Source organism: Labeo rohita, chromosome 2 (assembly GCF_022985175.1).
Source record: "Labeo rohita strain BAU-BD-2019 chromosome 2, IGBB_LRoh.1.0, whole genome shotgun sequence".
Taxonomy (NCBI): Eukaryota; Metazoa; Chordata; class Actinopteri; order Cypriniformes; family Cyprinidae; genus Labeo; species Labeo rohita.
The window spans coordinates 1,485,409-1,503,004 of NC_066870.1; the positions used below are offsets into that span (position 1 = coordinate 1,485,409).

The 17,596-nt window shown below is 45.9% G+C and overlaps 2 protein-coding genes across 4 annotated transcripts in view; one reads left to right on the top strand and one right to left on the bottom strand.

Moving 5' to 3' along the window:
- LOC127173276 (tripartite motif-containing protein 16-like) overlaps positions 1 to 17,596 on the top strand; it is a 100,611-nt gene that overhangs the window by 46,155 nt on the left and 36,860 nt on the right. The gene's annotated exons all lie outside the window — the stretch shown is intronic.
- The window catches only part of LOC127173342 (alanine aminotransferase 2-like), a 76,905-nt gene that overhangs the window by 21,523 nt on the left and 37,786 nt on the right, over positions 1 to 17,596 (bottom strand). The window contains exon 11 of one of the 2 annotated variants that reach the window (XM_051123183.1): positions 1,360 to 1,569. The exons of the other annotated variant lie outside the window; for it this stretch is intronic. Coding sequence (XP_050979140.1) covers positions 1,479 to 1,569 — 91 coding nt within the window. The 3' untranslated portion in view covers positions 1,360 to 1,478. Of the gene's footprint in view, positions 1 to 1,359; positions 1,570 to 17,596 lie in introns of those variants that run through there. 2 annotated transcript variants of the gene reach the window in all.

Genomic DNA, 17,596 nt, shown 5'->3' on the forward strand with positions numbered 1-17,596 from the left:
TAGATTTATTTATGAATGTGAAGGACCAGCCTGACTAAAGACAGAGAGATGAAAATACAACTATTAAATATACAGTTCAACTATTTGCTTTTGTTACATGCATTAAACTGGTAGACAGATCTATATTATGGGAAACACAGTTATACAAATATACCCTGTAATGGTGCAGTCTTTTCCATTTGTGACCTCTGTCTTTAAAAGTTTCGTAATATTTAAATCTGTGGATTATGTTGATGCAGGCCACTTATTTACAATCCGTCTGCATTTGTTAGTTTCCAGAAATGGAAAATGTGAATTTATGTAATTATTACCTGTGTGTTACTTGATTTCAGTTTGGATCCTCCAAGTTGCAGCATCCCAAGGTTAATGATGTCACTGATGCTGGGTTTCTCTGGGCCACACCCACTGCTGCCTACTGACCAATCAGAAACACACACTGAACCAAACAGTGATAATGACAATAAAAACAGCAAAAGGAACATACACACACTACTGTTCAGAAGTTTAAGTCATTGTAATTTATACTTTATTTAGAAAAATTGTGTTTTTTGTTTTTTACAGTGTAGAACAGGGAGGAATTAAGGAAAAGTGAAAGTGAAGATTTATTTATTTATTGTAGTAATAGGATGCAGTCAAATATTGATGGAAGAAATTAGTTTTTATCTGTCACTTAAATATTCTGCATTCTGGATTGTGCTGGGAAGATCATTCTGCCAGTATTCTGCTTTACTTAAGTATTCTGTTACAAAAACCTTAAAAGTTTAAAGTGATTTCAGTGATTCCTACAGAACAGTGATTCCTACTGTTCCTGTGTGATTATTCATTAATGATGGAACAGTTTTCTAAAGTGTTACCGGTTTCTGAGTCTGAAGAAAGAGTGTTGAAGTAATTACATAATTATATCCTTTTTTTAACAACTTAATAAAGATGTAAACTTCATTTAACTTTTTTTTTTTTTTACATTACAGTGCAAGTTTATGGCAGCCTAAAAACCAAAACAGAACATTGTTAGTGGTTCTTTTTTTTTTCTTAAGATTGTAGCACATAAACTGCATACAACCCAGAATCCATATCTATTCACAGGTGCATCTACACGGGTATAGATTTGACAACTGATGTGGACTTTGCAGAGCAAGTTTGTAAATACACATTAGCTTCATTTACGGGTGTAAATGATAACAAAGCTGTCAACAAACAAACACTGATTTTCAAGACTATGAAAATGAAAGCGTTCTGAGATTAATGTATTGAAAGTTTGAGGCAGTGAAGCAGTTGCTCAAAACACACGTCCAAGTTTCAACAGACAACAACACATCTTTATTTGAATACTTTATAATTGTTATTAAAATATCAGAACAGTTTTATACTGTTGGTGCAGTTTACAGATCCATCCATATTAAATATATATTTTGAGTTGCTGATTGGTGAAACATTCATGAATTCAAGGGTTAAACAGATCTCATAATCTGAAGATGACACTAAGAAAACTCCTTCATGAATCGCATGTGGAACGTCTTCAGTCTTTGCAGAGCATCTTCCATTATGTTCTCTTGAGTTCCCACAAAAAGCCTGAGAAACAATAACAACTGGTTTTCACTGAGAATCTATGGGATGCTCTGAAAATGCAATTAAGCTAATGTTTAGTTTATTTGAATGGCTACTGTGGTAAGACTAACTGGCTGTAATTGACAAATTTACATTCTTCAGCATGATTTTAAGTGTTTTGTATGAGGTAACCATTCACATTCATGCAGTAACTCAGCGGTTCTCAATTCCCAATTTGCATTCTCAATCTCTCTTAGTTAACACACCTGATTCTGATAATAAGCTCGTTAGAATTGAGCTCCATGTATGAACTGTGTTTCAACTGACATGGTCCCTACACAGTATTCATTGTTCCCTACTCCCTGAGCACAGGAAATCTGTTAAGCTTACTTCACTTAGGAACTTTCATTCACAAATTTGCGCTACGCCACCACCACGCACGGACGAATCTTACTAGAGAAGTGTGAAGTGTGACATAAATGCATCTGTAAATTAATACAATTTAAATTCATGTCTTGCACGTTTTAATGACCTTTAAATGGGACATATACGCTTGCTTCGAACTGGAATTATGGCGGAAAATCCTGTGATATCCACTTCGCAGGACACTTACGTTCGAATAGAACAAACGTCATATGTGATAAGAGCGGTGGGGCGCTAGGACTGGAATTGAGAACCGCTGCAGTAACTGATAACAGGGGCAGTGCACAAACCTGATGTGATGGCTGTCCTTTCTCTGTCCATATTCACAGCCCGGCCTCACATGCAGGCCTGTTTCCTCTAGTAAATGCAAACAGTACAGCATGTCTGGTTCCATCTGTCTTTTCTATGAAGAGAAAACAACTTTTTAAATGTAGGAAAACATGAAAATTCCATTCCACGAAAGATTATTTTTAGTTTAAAGTTGTTTAGATTATTCAAATATTCTTCACACTAAGACAAAATGGGTCTTTTAGGAACTGTTCACAGAAAGGTTATTTGGGAACCCCAGATAGTTTTTATTGAGCCTCTTGTAAGCTTGAGGTCATGGATATCTGCTCTGACTTCTAATTAACAACAGCACTTTTAATTCAGTCATTTACAGATTGGTGCAATTCACAGAAAACACACCTTGGCCCATTTTATTGCCTTCAATAGGGAAGTGTAGACAGGGGAAGACAAAAAACCCGGCCTTCAGTGGGTGGCAGCTGATCCCCGGCAGCTCATCAAATACCTCCTGAATCCGACCAGTGTTTTTACGTATTGTAATTTCAATTGATTGGACCTCCTGATAAAAAAGATTCATTTAGTCAAATTCAAAGTCAAGAAGCTGTTATAGGCAGATAATTAGATTTGACTAATATTTTTTACTGATACTGACACTTTTCAACTTTTATCAGTTCTTTTATATCAGGTATACCTATACATGTTGTAACACCCCTTGAACTGTGTGTGTTGGTTTTGCCCTTGTCACACCCCCGTTGGACTGTTGGACCTTGATGTAATTTGGTGTGTGTCTTCCTGCTGTTCCTGTGTACCCTTGTTTTTGGCTTATATTAAAGACTGTTAAATATATCTCGTCTTCGTGTGTCTCAGTCTGACACAACCGTGACAGAAGGTCCAACCTACAACAGTTTAGCGGCGTTTACCCCACGTTTTATTTTGGTTTTCATTCAGTGTTTTATTTTCTGTTTTTCCCTATTATGGATCACCCTGCCGTCCTCCTCCTTCTCCTGGAGCAGGGGAATCGCTCTCTCGAGGGCCACACTAAGGACTTTATGTTCCTCGCCCCCATGACACACTACCCGGTCAGCAGCCTTTGCTTATTCTATCTAACTGGATTTAACCCGACCACATGAGCTCAGCTACCTGGAAATGGTCGAGAGAGCCTCGCCGCCTATATTGAGTGGATGCTGGTGTCCAGCAGATCTTCGTGGACCGCGGAGGATGACACCAGCCCCACTCCTGACCCAGAGTCCAGCCAACCATCACCCCGTTTCGCCTTGTCGCTCCTTCCCACCGGCTCCGTTGGGCTCCTCCCTCCCTCCGGCTCCACCTCAGTCCTCTGTCGCTCCGGCTCCGCCGCGGACCTCCGGATCTCCGCCTCGGTCACCAGAGCCTTGGGCTCCGCCTTGGCCCTTCGGATCCTCTGTGTCGCCCTGGATCTTCGGCTCTCCGTCTCCACCTCCGGCTCCACCTCCACCTGCTCTGCCGCCGTCGGTCGGCCCCCGGGAGTCGTCAGCCATTCCTCCACCATGGCTCCTCCCTCTGTCGGCTCCACCGTGGGCTACCATCATGGCTGCAGCCTGGGTCTCGCCTGGCTCCTCCTGCTCCGGGTCCCTTCTGTGTTATCCTTGGCTCCTCCCTCCGTCGTCTCCACCATGGACTGTGTTTGTTGTCCTCCTCCCGGGAGTCCACCTAAGCCTCCTCCCACGTCCACTCCTTTGTTTTTGTTTTTCCACGGCGCGAGGTCGTGCCTTCCGGGAGGGGGGGAGTAATGTAACACCCCTTGAACTGTTTGTGTTGGTTTTGCCCTTGTCACACCCCCGTTGGACTTATGTTGGTTTCTCCCGTGTGTCCTTATATGGTTTTCCTGTTCCGTTTCTTAAGTTCTCATTGGTTAATTATCTACACCTGTCCATGTATCGTTTGCACCCCTTTATAAGTTGGATTCAGTTCAGTGTTTGTTGTTGGGACCTTGATGTAGTTTGGTGTGTGTCTTCCTGCTGTTCCTGTGTACCCTTGTTTTTGGATTATATTAAAGACTGTTAAATATATCTCGTCTTCGTGTGTCTCAGTCTGACACAACCCTGACACATGTGACCATTTGGTGAGTCTCTAAAAGATGCCGTTCAGTTGCAGCCATTACATCTGTCTGTCATTTTATAGTAATCCTGAACTCCTTTATGAGGTAGTTCAGTTGCGTCTGATTATATATTCTATAACTTCGGATACATTTATAGGGTAAAAAAAAACAAAAACAAAAACAAAAAAACAACTATTGGTTTTAGTTGCTATATTTTATCAGTGTAACTTGTCTGCTCGTTGCCAAGCTTAATCATTAAACAATAAAACAGCATAATAAGAGCACTTTAAGTACAAACCCCATTCCAAAAAAGTTGGGACACTGTACAAATTGTGAATAAAAAAGGAATGCAATAATTTACAAATCTCATAAACTTATATTTTATTTACAACAGAATATAGATAACATATCAAATGCTGAAAGTGAGACATTTTGAAATTTCAGGCTAAATATTGGCTCATTTTGGATTTCAGGACAGCTCCAAAAAAGTTGGGACAGGTAGCAATAAGAGGCTGGAAAAGTCAAATGTACATATAAGGAACAGCTGGAGGACCAATTTTCCACTTATTAGGTCAATTGGCAACATGATTGGGTATAAAAAGAGCCTCTCAGAGTGGCAGTGTCTCTTAGAGGTCAAGATGGGCAGAGGATCACCAATTTCCCAATGCTGCCCCAAAGAATAGTGGAGCAATATCAGAAAGGAGTTTCTCAGCGAAAAATTGCAAAGAGTTTGAAGTTATCACCATCTACAGTGCATAATATCATCCACAGATTCAGAGAATCTGGAACAATCTCTGTGCATAAGGGTCAAGGCCAGAAAACCATACTGGAGGCCCGTGATCTTCGGGCCCTTAGATGCTACTATGCTACTATAATGGAAATCACAATATGGGCTCAGGAATACTTCCAGAAAACATTGTCAGTGAGCACAATCCACCATGCCATTCGCTGTTGCTGGCTAAAAGTCTATACGTCAAAAAAGAAGCCATATTTACACATGATCCAGAAGCACAGCCTTTTTCTCTGGGCCAAGGCTCATTTAAAATGGACTGTGACAAAGTGGAAAACTGTTCTGTGGTCAGACAAATCAAAATTTGAAGTTCTTTTTGGAAAACTGGGACGCCATGTCATCCGGACTAAAGAGGACAAAGACAACCCAAGTTGTTATCAGCGCTCAGTTCAGAAGCCTGCATCTCTGATGGTATGGGGTTGCATGAGTGCGTGTGGCATGGGCAGCTTACACATCTGGAAAGGCACCATCAATGCTGAAAGGTATATCCAAGTTCTAGAACAACATATGCTCCCATCCAGACGTCGTCTCTTTCAGGGAAGACCTTGCATTTTCCAACATGACAATGTCAGACCACATACAGCATCAATTACAACATCATGGCTGCGTAGAAGAAGGATCCAGGTACTGAAATGGCCAGCCTGCAGTCCAGATCTTTCACCCATAGAAAATATTTGGTGCATCATAAAGAGGAAGATGCAACAAAGAAAACCTAAGACAGTTGAGCAGCTAGAAGCCTGTATTAGACAAGAATGGGACAACATTCCTATTCCTAAACTTGAGCAACTTGTCTCCTCAGTCCCTAGACGTTTGCAGACTGTTGCAGACTGAAAAAGAAGAGGGGATGCCTCACAGTGGTAAACATGTCCTTGTCCCAACTTTTTTAAAATGTGTTGATGCCATGAAATTTAAAATCAACTTATTTTTCCCTTAAAATGATGCATTTTCTCAGTTTAAACATTTGACATGTCATCTAGGTTCTATACTGAATAAAATATTGAAATCTGGAACTTCCACATCATTGCATTCGGATTTTATTCACAATTTGTACAGTGTCCCAACTTTTTTGGAATCGGGTTTGTACTAATATGTGGCACACCAACCTCAGAGAAGGTGGGGAATGAACGATCACCAGGTTTTGGAGGATCTGCCATGAGGTCAAGTGCAATTTGTCCAACAACAGGCGGGCAGAACCTAGTGGAAAACAGTGTATGAGCGTGTTTCATCACCGCAGGATCAAGATTCACCAGCTCCACATAGCCACCACGAAACCCACACCTGGACACAAAGAGAAGAGGACTGACACTGATTTTTTTTAAATGAATGTGCAACTGTCAAACCTACTTACTAGTTACATTTAAATCCAGAGTAAGTTAATATGGGGAATGATACAGTTTAATTATGTTTATGTAGAAATCACGTAATTTTTACTAAGAAGTTTGTTTCTATGACAAAGGGTTCAAAAGTTATAACCATTTGAAAATCTAAGCAGATTACAGTTCAGGACCACCACTATAAATGTGCCAAATTTCATAATTTTCCGATATACTGTTCATAGGGCTGTCATTGCCTCCTATCGGGGAAGAAGAAGAAAACCAACAGATGCAATAGGTGCCCCTCATAACATTCAGGAGCACAACTACTCACTCTCCCATGAATCCTTTGGAGACAGAATTAAAGGAGGCCAGTTCCACAGTGCTGGAAATAGTGGAGTCCATTTCTGATAACACCTTCTTATAGGAATAAAACTCAGTATCGTCTCCATACACACAGCTCTGATACACCTGAAGAGAAACAAATGAGCAAATATGTCAAAGGAGCAGATTTTGAGCAGGGGTTTCCACTTCTGCTCCTTCAGGACCACTTTACTCAGCTTCAACATACCTGCCTGAAATTTTCCAGTGAACCTGAAGACCTCTACTAACACATTAAAACTTGTATACATCTTTCATATTCAGTCTTAACCTGGGGAAGCATGAGCTTATGAGGCCTAGTCCACACATACACAGGCATTTTTTTATAAACAGAATTTTAACTCCTTTGTTTAAAAAAAAAGTATGTTTTTAAAAATTACTGTTATTTCATGTGTAAATCCACAGTTTACTTCCGGGTCAGAACTGATTCAAACGTAAAAGGTGTAACAATTTAGTTTTAATGGTTATGTATCTTAAAAGTTTTTTCTTTTTTAAATCTTAAATGAATGAATGAAAGATCTGTGTGTTCATAGTCTTAACCCATTTGCAAAAATTTTTTTGAACTGGACACCCCTGATCTACAGCTTTAGAAAGATTTGTTTTATTGACAGAGAGCTACATTACCTGAGATAAACTCACCTCATCAGCCAATAAGAGGAGCCTTTCTTCTGCAGCGAAGCGGATCACTTCTTCTATGGACTTCCTGCTCTGTATGTGACCTGATATTCAAAGCAACATTCATTCATCCATACACAAATCCAAAAAGATACTTTCCTTGTTCTCTTTCAAACAATCGCTTGGTATCTCACTATGGGAATGCCCCCAGGCATGATATACTATGGAAGTACCAATTACACCATGTCTGTCTGAAGGACAGCCCAATCACCGCTCATGACATGGAGCCCACACCCTCCCTATATATACATCTGTGATCCTGAGACGGCATTTTTGTTCTCTTCCCCGAGAACACTTTTCTTCAGCACCTAGGCTGCGCTGCTTCAGTTCATAAATGTACCGTCAAGGTTGACGATGCCAAACGCAGTGCAGTAGAAGAGAGGAAAAGCTATTGCGGATTCTCTGCTCATTAGTTAGCTCCTTTGCATTTCTAGCTCATTACTGGGTTTTTTTGCTTTGCTATTAGTAGCCGTGTTTCCTATCCTAGCTACTGTGTTAAGGCGAGCTTAGTGAAGGGGATATTTCTCTCACAGTGTTGGTGTCCAAGGTTGCGACAGAGAAAGGGAAGGATGCCCCATCGCGCTCATGCCCGGCAGCATGTGGATTCATGATCTTGGGCAGGGATTCACATCCGATATGTATTGCATACATGAGTGTCAAGCATGCCCAGGCTGCGCTGGTGGATGTGGAAAGTTGCTCGTACTGTCATATAATGCCAGCCAGGATTCTAGAAAGAAGGCTTAAAGTGGCGGCAATCCTCAGTAACCTAATGTTTTCAATACTGAACACCAAATGCATTTTATTTTTATAGGCACATTTCAAAACACTCAAGGAAGGGCAGCTGAGATCTGGGCCAAGTGAAATTTGTGAAGTAGTTTAAGAGGTGCAAGAGGAGAGCATCACAAAAATCAATATGTGAAGTGATCAAGGCATGTGTAAGAACACCTCTACTAGTAGATGTAAGCTATAGAGATGACTGATATTCCCTAGATGGAATTATATATGGACAGAGTGATATTATTAACGTGTGCTTCATAGGCTATTAAGGATGACACCCAGACTCTTGAATGAGTTATCAATAGTCAATTAAAAACTGTCAGATTTTGTCATATTGCATTTAGTATCAACCTCTCTTCTTATCACCATTTATTTTTTATTTGGGTGTCATCTCCATAGTAATGAAAATTAAATCTCCAAATGTTGTAAAAATAAAGAGATTTCAGTATAAGCTTATCTCTCTATGAGCCTTTTATGTGAAATAGTATCAAACACAACACTTTCCAGATTCAGCTGACATCAATAGATCATTAGTAACTTAAACCATTGCAGTTTCAGTACACCGAAATGGATGAAAACCAGATTGAAAGAGTTCAAACAGATAATTATTCAAAAAGGTAAGTATGGACCTGACCTTCAGCAGTCTTCTCCAATAGATTTTGAAAGAAATGGTCAATTAGAATTTGGTCGAAAATGACCAAAGTTATTAGGATCAGCACCAGGTGTGTACAGTATAATGTCTGATATTAGACAGGATAAAGAAGGTAAAAAGGCTTTAACCAAGTGAAATTGCACAGATTTCTCAGAATAATAGAAAGAGATAAAGAGATATTATTATCTATTACTGTACCTGTTGGATTCCCTGGGTTGCAGATATAAAGTGCTACTGGATTGGAGATCTTTCTGCCTGCTTGAAGTGCCCTGTGAAGCTCCTCCACCTGCAGCGTCCAGCCCTCTTCCTCACACAGATGGTACGGTATGATGGCGGCTCCCTGCTCCTCCAGAGCCAGAGTAAATGTAGCATATGTGGGTACAGGTATGAGCACACCAGTCCGACACGAGTCCTCGCTACGAATCAGCAGCTTCAGCATAATCTACAAAGAAAATATTTACTCAGTCTGGAATGAAGACACATATTATAACCAATTACTTTTTAGTTTTTAATAAAAGGAAAATGCCTGAAAATAAATTCTATTTCTTGACTGAACCATGAGAGCTGTCTGTGAGCCAGACATGATGAAGATGTTGTCGGGTGAGGAAGGAACTCCTCCATCTCTCCTGGTAATGAACTGAGAAACGCAATGTTTGATTTTAGCAATTCCACTCGAATCTGTATATGAACCTGAAGAGATCATCACTACATGAGTATGACATACACATGAAAGGATTCAACATTAAACTCAAGTGATTCATATACGTTAATGAATATTTGAATGAGTGTTGGGGGTACCACATTACAAGTTACAAGTTACTACAAGTAGCAAAATAACACATTACTTTGTCACTTGATAAATACAGACAGGTGTGTTTGATTAGGGTTGGAACTAAACTCTGCAGGAAGGTCGATCTCCAGGAACAGGGTTGGGCACCCCTGGCCTAGTGGTTAGTGCACTGACATAAAGCGCAACTGCGCTTCCGGCCGACCTGGGTTTGAATCCCTACCCAAGGACCTTTGCTGAGCCTGCTCCCCCATCTCCACCCAACACTTTCCTGTCAGTCTCCACTGTCCTGTCACTGACAAATTCAGGAAATGGCAAAAAAAAAAAAAGATTAACTTTCCCCAGCACTGATTTGATCAGGCCTGTCCACACTGTAAAATAAATCAACCCACTAAAACTGAAACGTATTGTTACAATCACCAGCTGGAGTACCCACAAACTCATCCAGATCCACACCCACATTCGGAGCCCTTGAAACAGTCACAAGCTGTTCACAATTGGCACCCAGTGTGGCGGGTCTACCGCTGGTGTTGCTGCGAGCTGCTGGCATTCCTGGGGTCGCTATGCTTCAGAGGAACACAGACTCTATCCTCACTAGCTACGCAGACTCTAGCCCACTAGCGACACCGCCTCAGCGCTCTCAAACAACATTGTCTCAGGGCTCTCAAGCACCGCAATCTTAGCGTTTTCAAGCAACACCGTCTCAGCACTCTCAAGCAACAAGAGAACAAAGCTCAGTGTTTGCTTGACTTTTGTCAAGTGATGGCTTCAGCTCCTGAGCACAGTACAAAGATGGCTTTAGTCCCTGAATCTGCTCCCAAGTCCACTCTAGTCCCATAGTCTGCTTCAGAATCCTCTCTATTCCCCAAACCCATTCCTGAGCCTGCTCTAGTTCCTGAATTAATTTCTGAGCATCCTCCAGTCACTGTGTTTGCTCCAAATCTCACTCCTGTCCATCGGTCTGCTCCCAAGCCTGCTCCAGTCTATGAGTCTGAACCAGAGTTCACCCCAAATTATGAATCTAAACCAGACTATGAGCTTGCTCCAGTCCACAAGTCCGCTCCAGCTCCCCCCATGGTAGCAAGCATCTGTTGCAGAACCTCCTATGGTGGTGATGTCAGCTTCAGCTTCTCCCGAGACAGCAGCACTTTCCCCTGAGCTCTTGTGTTCCCTGTCACCTCTGTTTCTACCATGGACACTATTTTTGAACTCTCCCTGTTTCCTGGTGCCTCTGCTATGGCCACAAGTACCGTATCTGAAGCTCCTGTTGCTACTACTGCAGAACCTCCAGAGGTGGTGGCATTGTCACTTCAGCTCCTCTCAGGGAGTGGGTGTCACGTTTGAGCTCTCTGTCTGTCCTGATGAGGTCATGAAGACGGTCAGTGAATCCTGTCATACCTGTCTCGGCCCTATAAGTCAATCATGAACTCTTAGCACTCCTCGTTACAGTTCACTCAGTGTCCTGTACCAACTAAGGAGCCTTTTCCTGAATATATATATTTATATTCAGTTGATGCCTTAAAGTTTTAACATTTAAGTGGTGCAAATGTGGCTTTTCTGAAAGCTCAATTCTCACAACTTTAAGCTTTCAGGTGGAAATGATGCTGTTATAACATGTGTCACGGGGGCGGAGCAAAGCGACAGACACAGTGGGCGTGACGTCAGGCCTCGGAGAGGCTTTTATTAAACAATAAAACAAAGTGTCCAAAAAGGGGAAAAAGTGTCCAAAACAAAAGGGGATCTGGTGTCCTCGAAGTGACGGGGTTCCGTGAAGGAGGGGTAGTGTTCCAAAAGGGAAGGGTCCAGGTAAGGGGCGGAGTCCGGCGGCCGCACGCGCTCCCCGCTCAGGTCCGGGGTGCGAGGGGCGGCGGCTTCTCTAGCGGCATCGTCCTCCTCCACCTACGCGGTGCTTCTGGGGGATAACACGGCCCGGCATCCTGGCCCGTCAGCCGTTACGGGTGCGGTCCTCATCCGGACCCGCGGGGTCCGGCAACTCGTCCTGCGGCGCTGGTTCCCTCTTCACCCCTTCCTGGACCCACGAGGACACCAGCGTGCATGCACGGGGAAGAGACCGGTCTCCTGAGGAGAGGCGCGCTCGGCATTTTAACAGCGGCGGTGATGAGGCTTCATTCACATCAGGTGTGCCTCATCACACGCCGCCAGACCGAGACGTTTCAGCGCCCCTCCTCCTCCCACACGCCCACTCCCGTCGGGAGCCTGGTGAAGGGCGGCGATTACCGACGGGGTGCAGCTGACAATAAGGGGGGGAGGCAGTCGACTCGTCACATTCCCCCCCCCAAGCGACATCCCCGTCATCCGGTCGCCGCCCACGCAGGAGTGCTACCTTCCTCAACCAGGCTCCAGCGGTCGGAGTGGGCGGGGATTCCTCTCCGGGCGACTCCCTCTCGCAACGCCACCGGACCGGGGACAGAGAAACCGGAATTTAGTCGACAGCCTCAACCAACCGCAGGGTAAGTGATATTAAATGAAACAAGTCACTTACCCCTTTAGCGGCTGGGAGGCTGTCACCGTTGTTTCTCCGTCCCTCCGGGTCCGAATCTCCATTGACTTCTTTTGCGAGCGAGAGGGGATGACGTCACCAGGTGATTCCCACTGCGCTGCCTAAGCTCCGCCCATGCCCGCATTCTCCACCACTTGTCACGGGGGCGGAGCAAAGCGACAGACACAGTGGGCGTGACGTCAGGCCTCGGAGAGGCTTTTATTAAACAATAAAACAAAGTGTCCAAAAAAGGGGGAAAAAGTGTCCAAAACAAAAGGGGGATCTGGTGTCCTCGAAGTGACGGGGTTCCGTGAAGGAGGGGTAGTGTTCCAAAAGGGAAGGGTCCAGGTAAGGGGCGGAGTCCGGCGGCCGCACGCGCTCCCCGCTCAGGTCCGGGGTGCGAGGGGCGGCGGCTTCTCTAGCGGCATCGTCCTCCTCCACCTACGCGGTGCTTCTGGGGGATAACACGGCCCGGCATCCTGGCCCGTCAGCCGTTACGGGTGCGGTCCTCATCCGGACCCGCGGGGTCCGGCAACTCGTCCTGCGGCGCTGGTTCCCTCTTCACCCCTTCCTGGACCCACGAGGACACCAGCGTGCATGCACGGGGAAGAGACCGGTCTCCTGAGGAGAGGCGCGCTCGGCATTTTAACAGCGGCGGTGATGAGGCTTCATTCACATCAGGTGTGCCTCATCACACGCCGCCAGACCGAGACGTTTCAGCGCCCCTCCTCCTCCCACACGCCCACTCCCGTCGGGAGCCTGGTGAAGGGCGGCGATTACCGACGGGGTGCAGCTGACAATAAGGGGGGGAGGCAGTCGACTCGTCACACATGGGAACAATTTTTAAAATGTAAGGTGTTTAAATGTATGAAAACAGCAAGCAATACAGTACATTTTCTGTGCAGGGACAAAAGCTCACCTACGCTTTCACCATCGCATTCCCTAAGGAGACTTTCGGCCCTTTGTTTAACATCTAATGGCAGACTGTCATCCTCCAAAAGGGCTGGATACAAGCAGGCAGCAAGGACCTGCAAATAAAAATAATTAGAGATTGACCGATATTGATAAAAAAAAAAAAAAAAAAAAAAAAAAAAAAAAAAAAAAAAAATCAATATAATACAATTTTGCATGTTTATGTGCCCAATAAACAATATACAGAACTGATATTTATTGTTTTACTTCTGTTTTTGACACAATAATAACAACAGCACTGAACTGAACAGAGTGTTTTATTTGTAACACATTTATCAATATTGTAATTTCTGTCACTCCCTCCTTATTAAAATATAAAATATCTCTTATTTCTTCATCAGTAAGTAGAGGGGTCTAAAAGAGTGCAAGAAATAAACTAGCAATGCACCATAATATCTTCTTTAGCCCGGTTCTGTCAGCACTGCACTGGCTCCCTATTAAACATGAAGAGCTCTCAAGAGCTGTATCCTGATCATTTAGACAGATCTGATGTGTATAAGCAGGTGTTGTGTAGAGAGAGAGTGTGTGTGGACGCTGTTACTGGGAGCTGCAGTGGAGTGGAGATAGAGGTGTGTATATATCAGTGTCATATCAGCAGGAAGGGACAGGGTAATGAGTGTTTCTTCGGATCTAATGATCAGTTCTGGAGTTTGTTCTGCTCTTCCTCCAGTTACTCATTTGTCCTTCTACAGCATCTCTGACACAATGAGCCTCATCCACACAGTCCAGACCACATTCACTCAGCCGCTCTATCCTGGGTTTTGGATTGGTTCTGGATTATCAGTGAAACTATGTTGATGAATCAGAAAGACTGACGAGAGATTCTTCCCACAATGCTTTGAGCTGCATGATAAATCAGTAACAGTGAGATGTTATAGAGTCTCTTCTTTTGACTCGGTTGGACCTAATTTGGTGTCTTTTCTGAATAAATGCTTAGTTTCAGGAAAGCTATTGTGACACCTCTTCATAAGAAACCTTCACTCGATGCTAGTAATTTTTATAATTTTTGGCCCATCTCAAATCTTCTATTTATAACCAAAGCACTGGAGAAAACATTCCAGTGTGGTTTTTACAGCTCTGCTTTATTACGGGTCCTTAATGATACTTTGTTGGTGTAACGGAGTCACGGAAGAATCCGGAGGCGTTGGATCCATTTGCAACAGCTTTATTAAACACTCAGACGTAAACAACAAGCTCGGGTCAACAACGGCGGACAGGTGTGGTGAAGGTAAATCCAATCGGGTAGTCAAAGTCCATGCAGTAGGTCGGGGCCGGCGGCGATCAAAGGGAATAATCCAAGGGGAGCGCGAGGGTCGGTAAAAGGCAGGCAGCAAAGGTTCACACACACGATAAACAGTCCGAGGAGGTAACCGGCGCCGGGGTCTTCCCCTAGGGCGGGGACCTGGTCGATCTGGGTGCGATGTGTGGTAGTCGGTGAGTAGAGAGGGGTCGAGGATGTCCTCTGCCGGCACCCATGACCTCTCCTCAGGGCCGTAGTCCTCCCAGTCGACCAGGTACTGCAAACGACCTCTCCGGCGCCGGGAGTCCAGTATCGTGTTGACTCGGTAGACCTCCTCTCCATCGATGATCAGGGGGGTAGGTCCCTGCGGAACGGTCCCCTCTAGGTCCTCCACTCCTCCCGGGCAACCAGCGGGCTTCAACAAAGAGACATGGAAAGTGGGTGAGATTCGGTATTCTGGTGGGAGTTCTAATCTGAATGATACAGGTGTAATCTGACGACTGATTTTAAACGGACCCACGTACCTGGGACTGAGCTTTTTACAGGGAAGACGGAGGCGTAGATCACGGGTCGACAGCCAGACCCACTGTCCAGGTTCATAGGGAGGACCTGCCTGGCGTCTGCGATCTGCCTGGGTCTTCGTTCGACGGATTGCCCGCTGTAGGTGGACATGAGCTCGATTCCAGGTCTCCTCGCTCTGCTGAAACCAGGAGTTGACCGCCGGCAATTCTGAAGGTTCGCCGGACCAGGGGAACAAGGGAGGTTGAAATCCTAGAATACACTGAAATGGGGTTAGGTTAGTGGATGGCTTACGGATGGAGTTCTGGGCGTATTCGGCCCAGAGGATGAAGCGGCTCCAGTCCTCCTGGTGGTCCTGGCAGTAGGAGCGTAGAAACCGGGTCAACTCCTGGTTCAGTCTCTCGGCCTGTCCATTGGCCTGGGGGTGGTAGCCGGAGGTGAGGCTGATATTGACCCCCAGCAAACGGAAGAAACTGGACCATAAGCGGGAGGTGAACTGGGGGCCTCGGTCGGATATTATGTCCTCAGGCAAACCGTAGAAACGGAAGACCGAATTACATAGTGCCTCAGCCGTCTCCATAGCGGTGGGAAGCTTGGGAAGTGGGATGAGGCGACACCCCTTGGAGAATCGGTCGATCACGGTGAGGATGGTGGTATGGCCGAGAGAGCTGGGTAGATCTGTGATAAAGTCTACGGCGATGTGGGACCAAGGGCGCCGGGGTGCTGGCAGGGGCTGCAGTAGGCCGGCGGGTAGTTGATGAGGGGTCTTGGAGGTGTTACACACTGAGCAGTTCTTAATGAAGGAGATCACATCAGTGCGCAAAGAAGGCCACCAGAACCTGTTGTGCAGCAGCTGTATGGTAGCCTCGATCCCCGGGTGGCCGGAGCTGGGGGTCGAGTGAACTTCGGAAAGCACCCGGGTTCGCAGATTGAGGGGAACATAGGTCAGGTTTTCGGGACAGTCATTGGGGGGCGGATCCTGGGTGTGTCCCTCAGCGATCTCCGTCATGATGTCCCAGGCCACAGGGGCTACAATGACGGACGGGGGCAGGATGGACTCAGGCGGTGTCAGGGCGTGGTCGGGCTCGTGAATTCGTGAGAGGGCATCGGCCTTGGTATTCTGTGATCCTGGTCGATAGGTAATTTCAAAGTGGAAACGAGTGAAAAAGAGTGACCACCTGGCCTGTCGATGATTCAAGACCTTGGCTGACCGAAGATACTCCAGATTCCGGTGGTCCGTGAGAATGGTGAAAGGGTGGCTAGCGCCCTCCAGCCAATGCCGCCACTCCTCGAGTGCAAGTTTAATAGCCAACAGCTCCCTGTTGCCCACGTCGTAATTACTCTCTGCTGGGCTTAGCTTGTGAGAGTAGAAGGCGCAGGGAACAGTCTTGGGGGGAAGTCCCTGTCTCTGTGACAGTACAGCTCCGACGCCGGTACTGGAAGCGTCGACCTCCACGAGGAAGGGTCGGTTAGGGTCAGGATGATGGAGTATAGGAGCCGTGGTGAACCTCCGCCGTAGCTCCTCGAAGGCCTGGATGGCGACTGGAGACCAGGAGAGACGAGTGTCACCCTTCTTGATCATTGAAGTGAGTGGAGAGCCCACTGAGCTGAAGCTCCGGATGAAGCGACGGTAGAAGTTCGAAAACCCCAGGAAACGCTGTAGTTCCTTAAGGGTCTTGGGGCGAGGCCAATCCCGAACGGCAGTGACTTTGGACTCATCCATAGCGACCCCCTCTGGACTAATGATGTATCCCAGGAAGGAGATGCTCTGTTGATGAAACTCGCACTTCTCCTGCTTGGCGTACAACTGGTGCTGGACAAGTCGCTGAAGCACTGCCCTGACGTGCTGGACGTGTTCTGAGTAGGAGTCCGAGTAAATCAAGATGTCATCTATGTAGACGATTACCCATCGATTTAGCATGTCCCGGAACACCTCGTTAATAAAGGCCTGAAAATACGAAGGACTATTGGCCAGCCCGAAGGGCATCACCCGGTACTCGTAGTGCCCCGAGGTAGTCGAGAAGGCTGTCTTCCATTCGTCTCCCTCCCTGATCCTGATGAGATTGTAGGCCGAGCGTAGATCCAGCTTGGTGTAAATCTTGGCTGTTCTTAACTGCTCCAAGGCCGGTGGCACCAGCGGGAGAGGATAACGGTACTTGACTGTGATGGCGTTGAGTGCTCGGTAGTCAATGCATGGGCGGAGGCCGCCGTCCTTCTTCTTTACGAAGAAAAACCCGGCCGAGGCTGGTGAGGTAGAGGGTCGGATGAAGCCCTTAGCGAGCTCCTCTTGTATGTACTGGTTCATGGCCTCGGACTCAGGCTGCGAGAGCGGGAAGACACGTCCTCTGGGGGGTAAGGCTCCCGGGACTAGATCTATGGCGCAATCCCCAGCGCGGTGAGGAGGTAGACGGGTGGCCTTGATGGTACTGAAGGCCTCGAGAAGGTCCTGATATTCCTCGGGAATGATGCTCCTGGAGCTATGGGGCTTGGGTGAAGCAGTGAGTTGTACGGCAGGCTGGCTGGAGTGGGGCTGGCAGCGGGAGGACCAGTGTGTAATTGTTGCTTCTGACCAGGAGATGGTGGGTTCATGTTGGTGCAGCCAGGGGTAACCGAGGATGAGAGGTGTTCGGGGTGAGGTGATGATGAAGAAGCGGATGGTC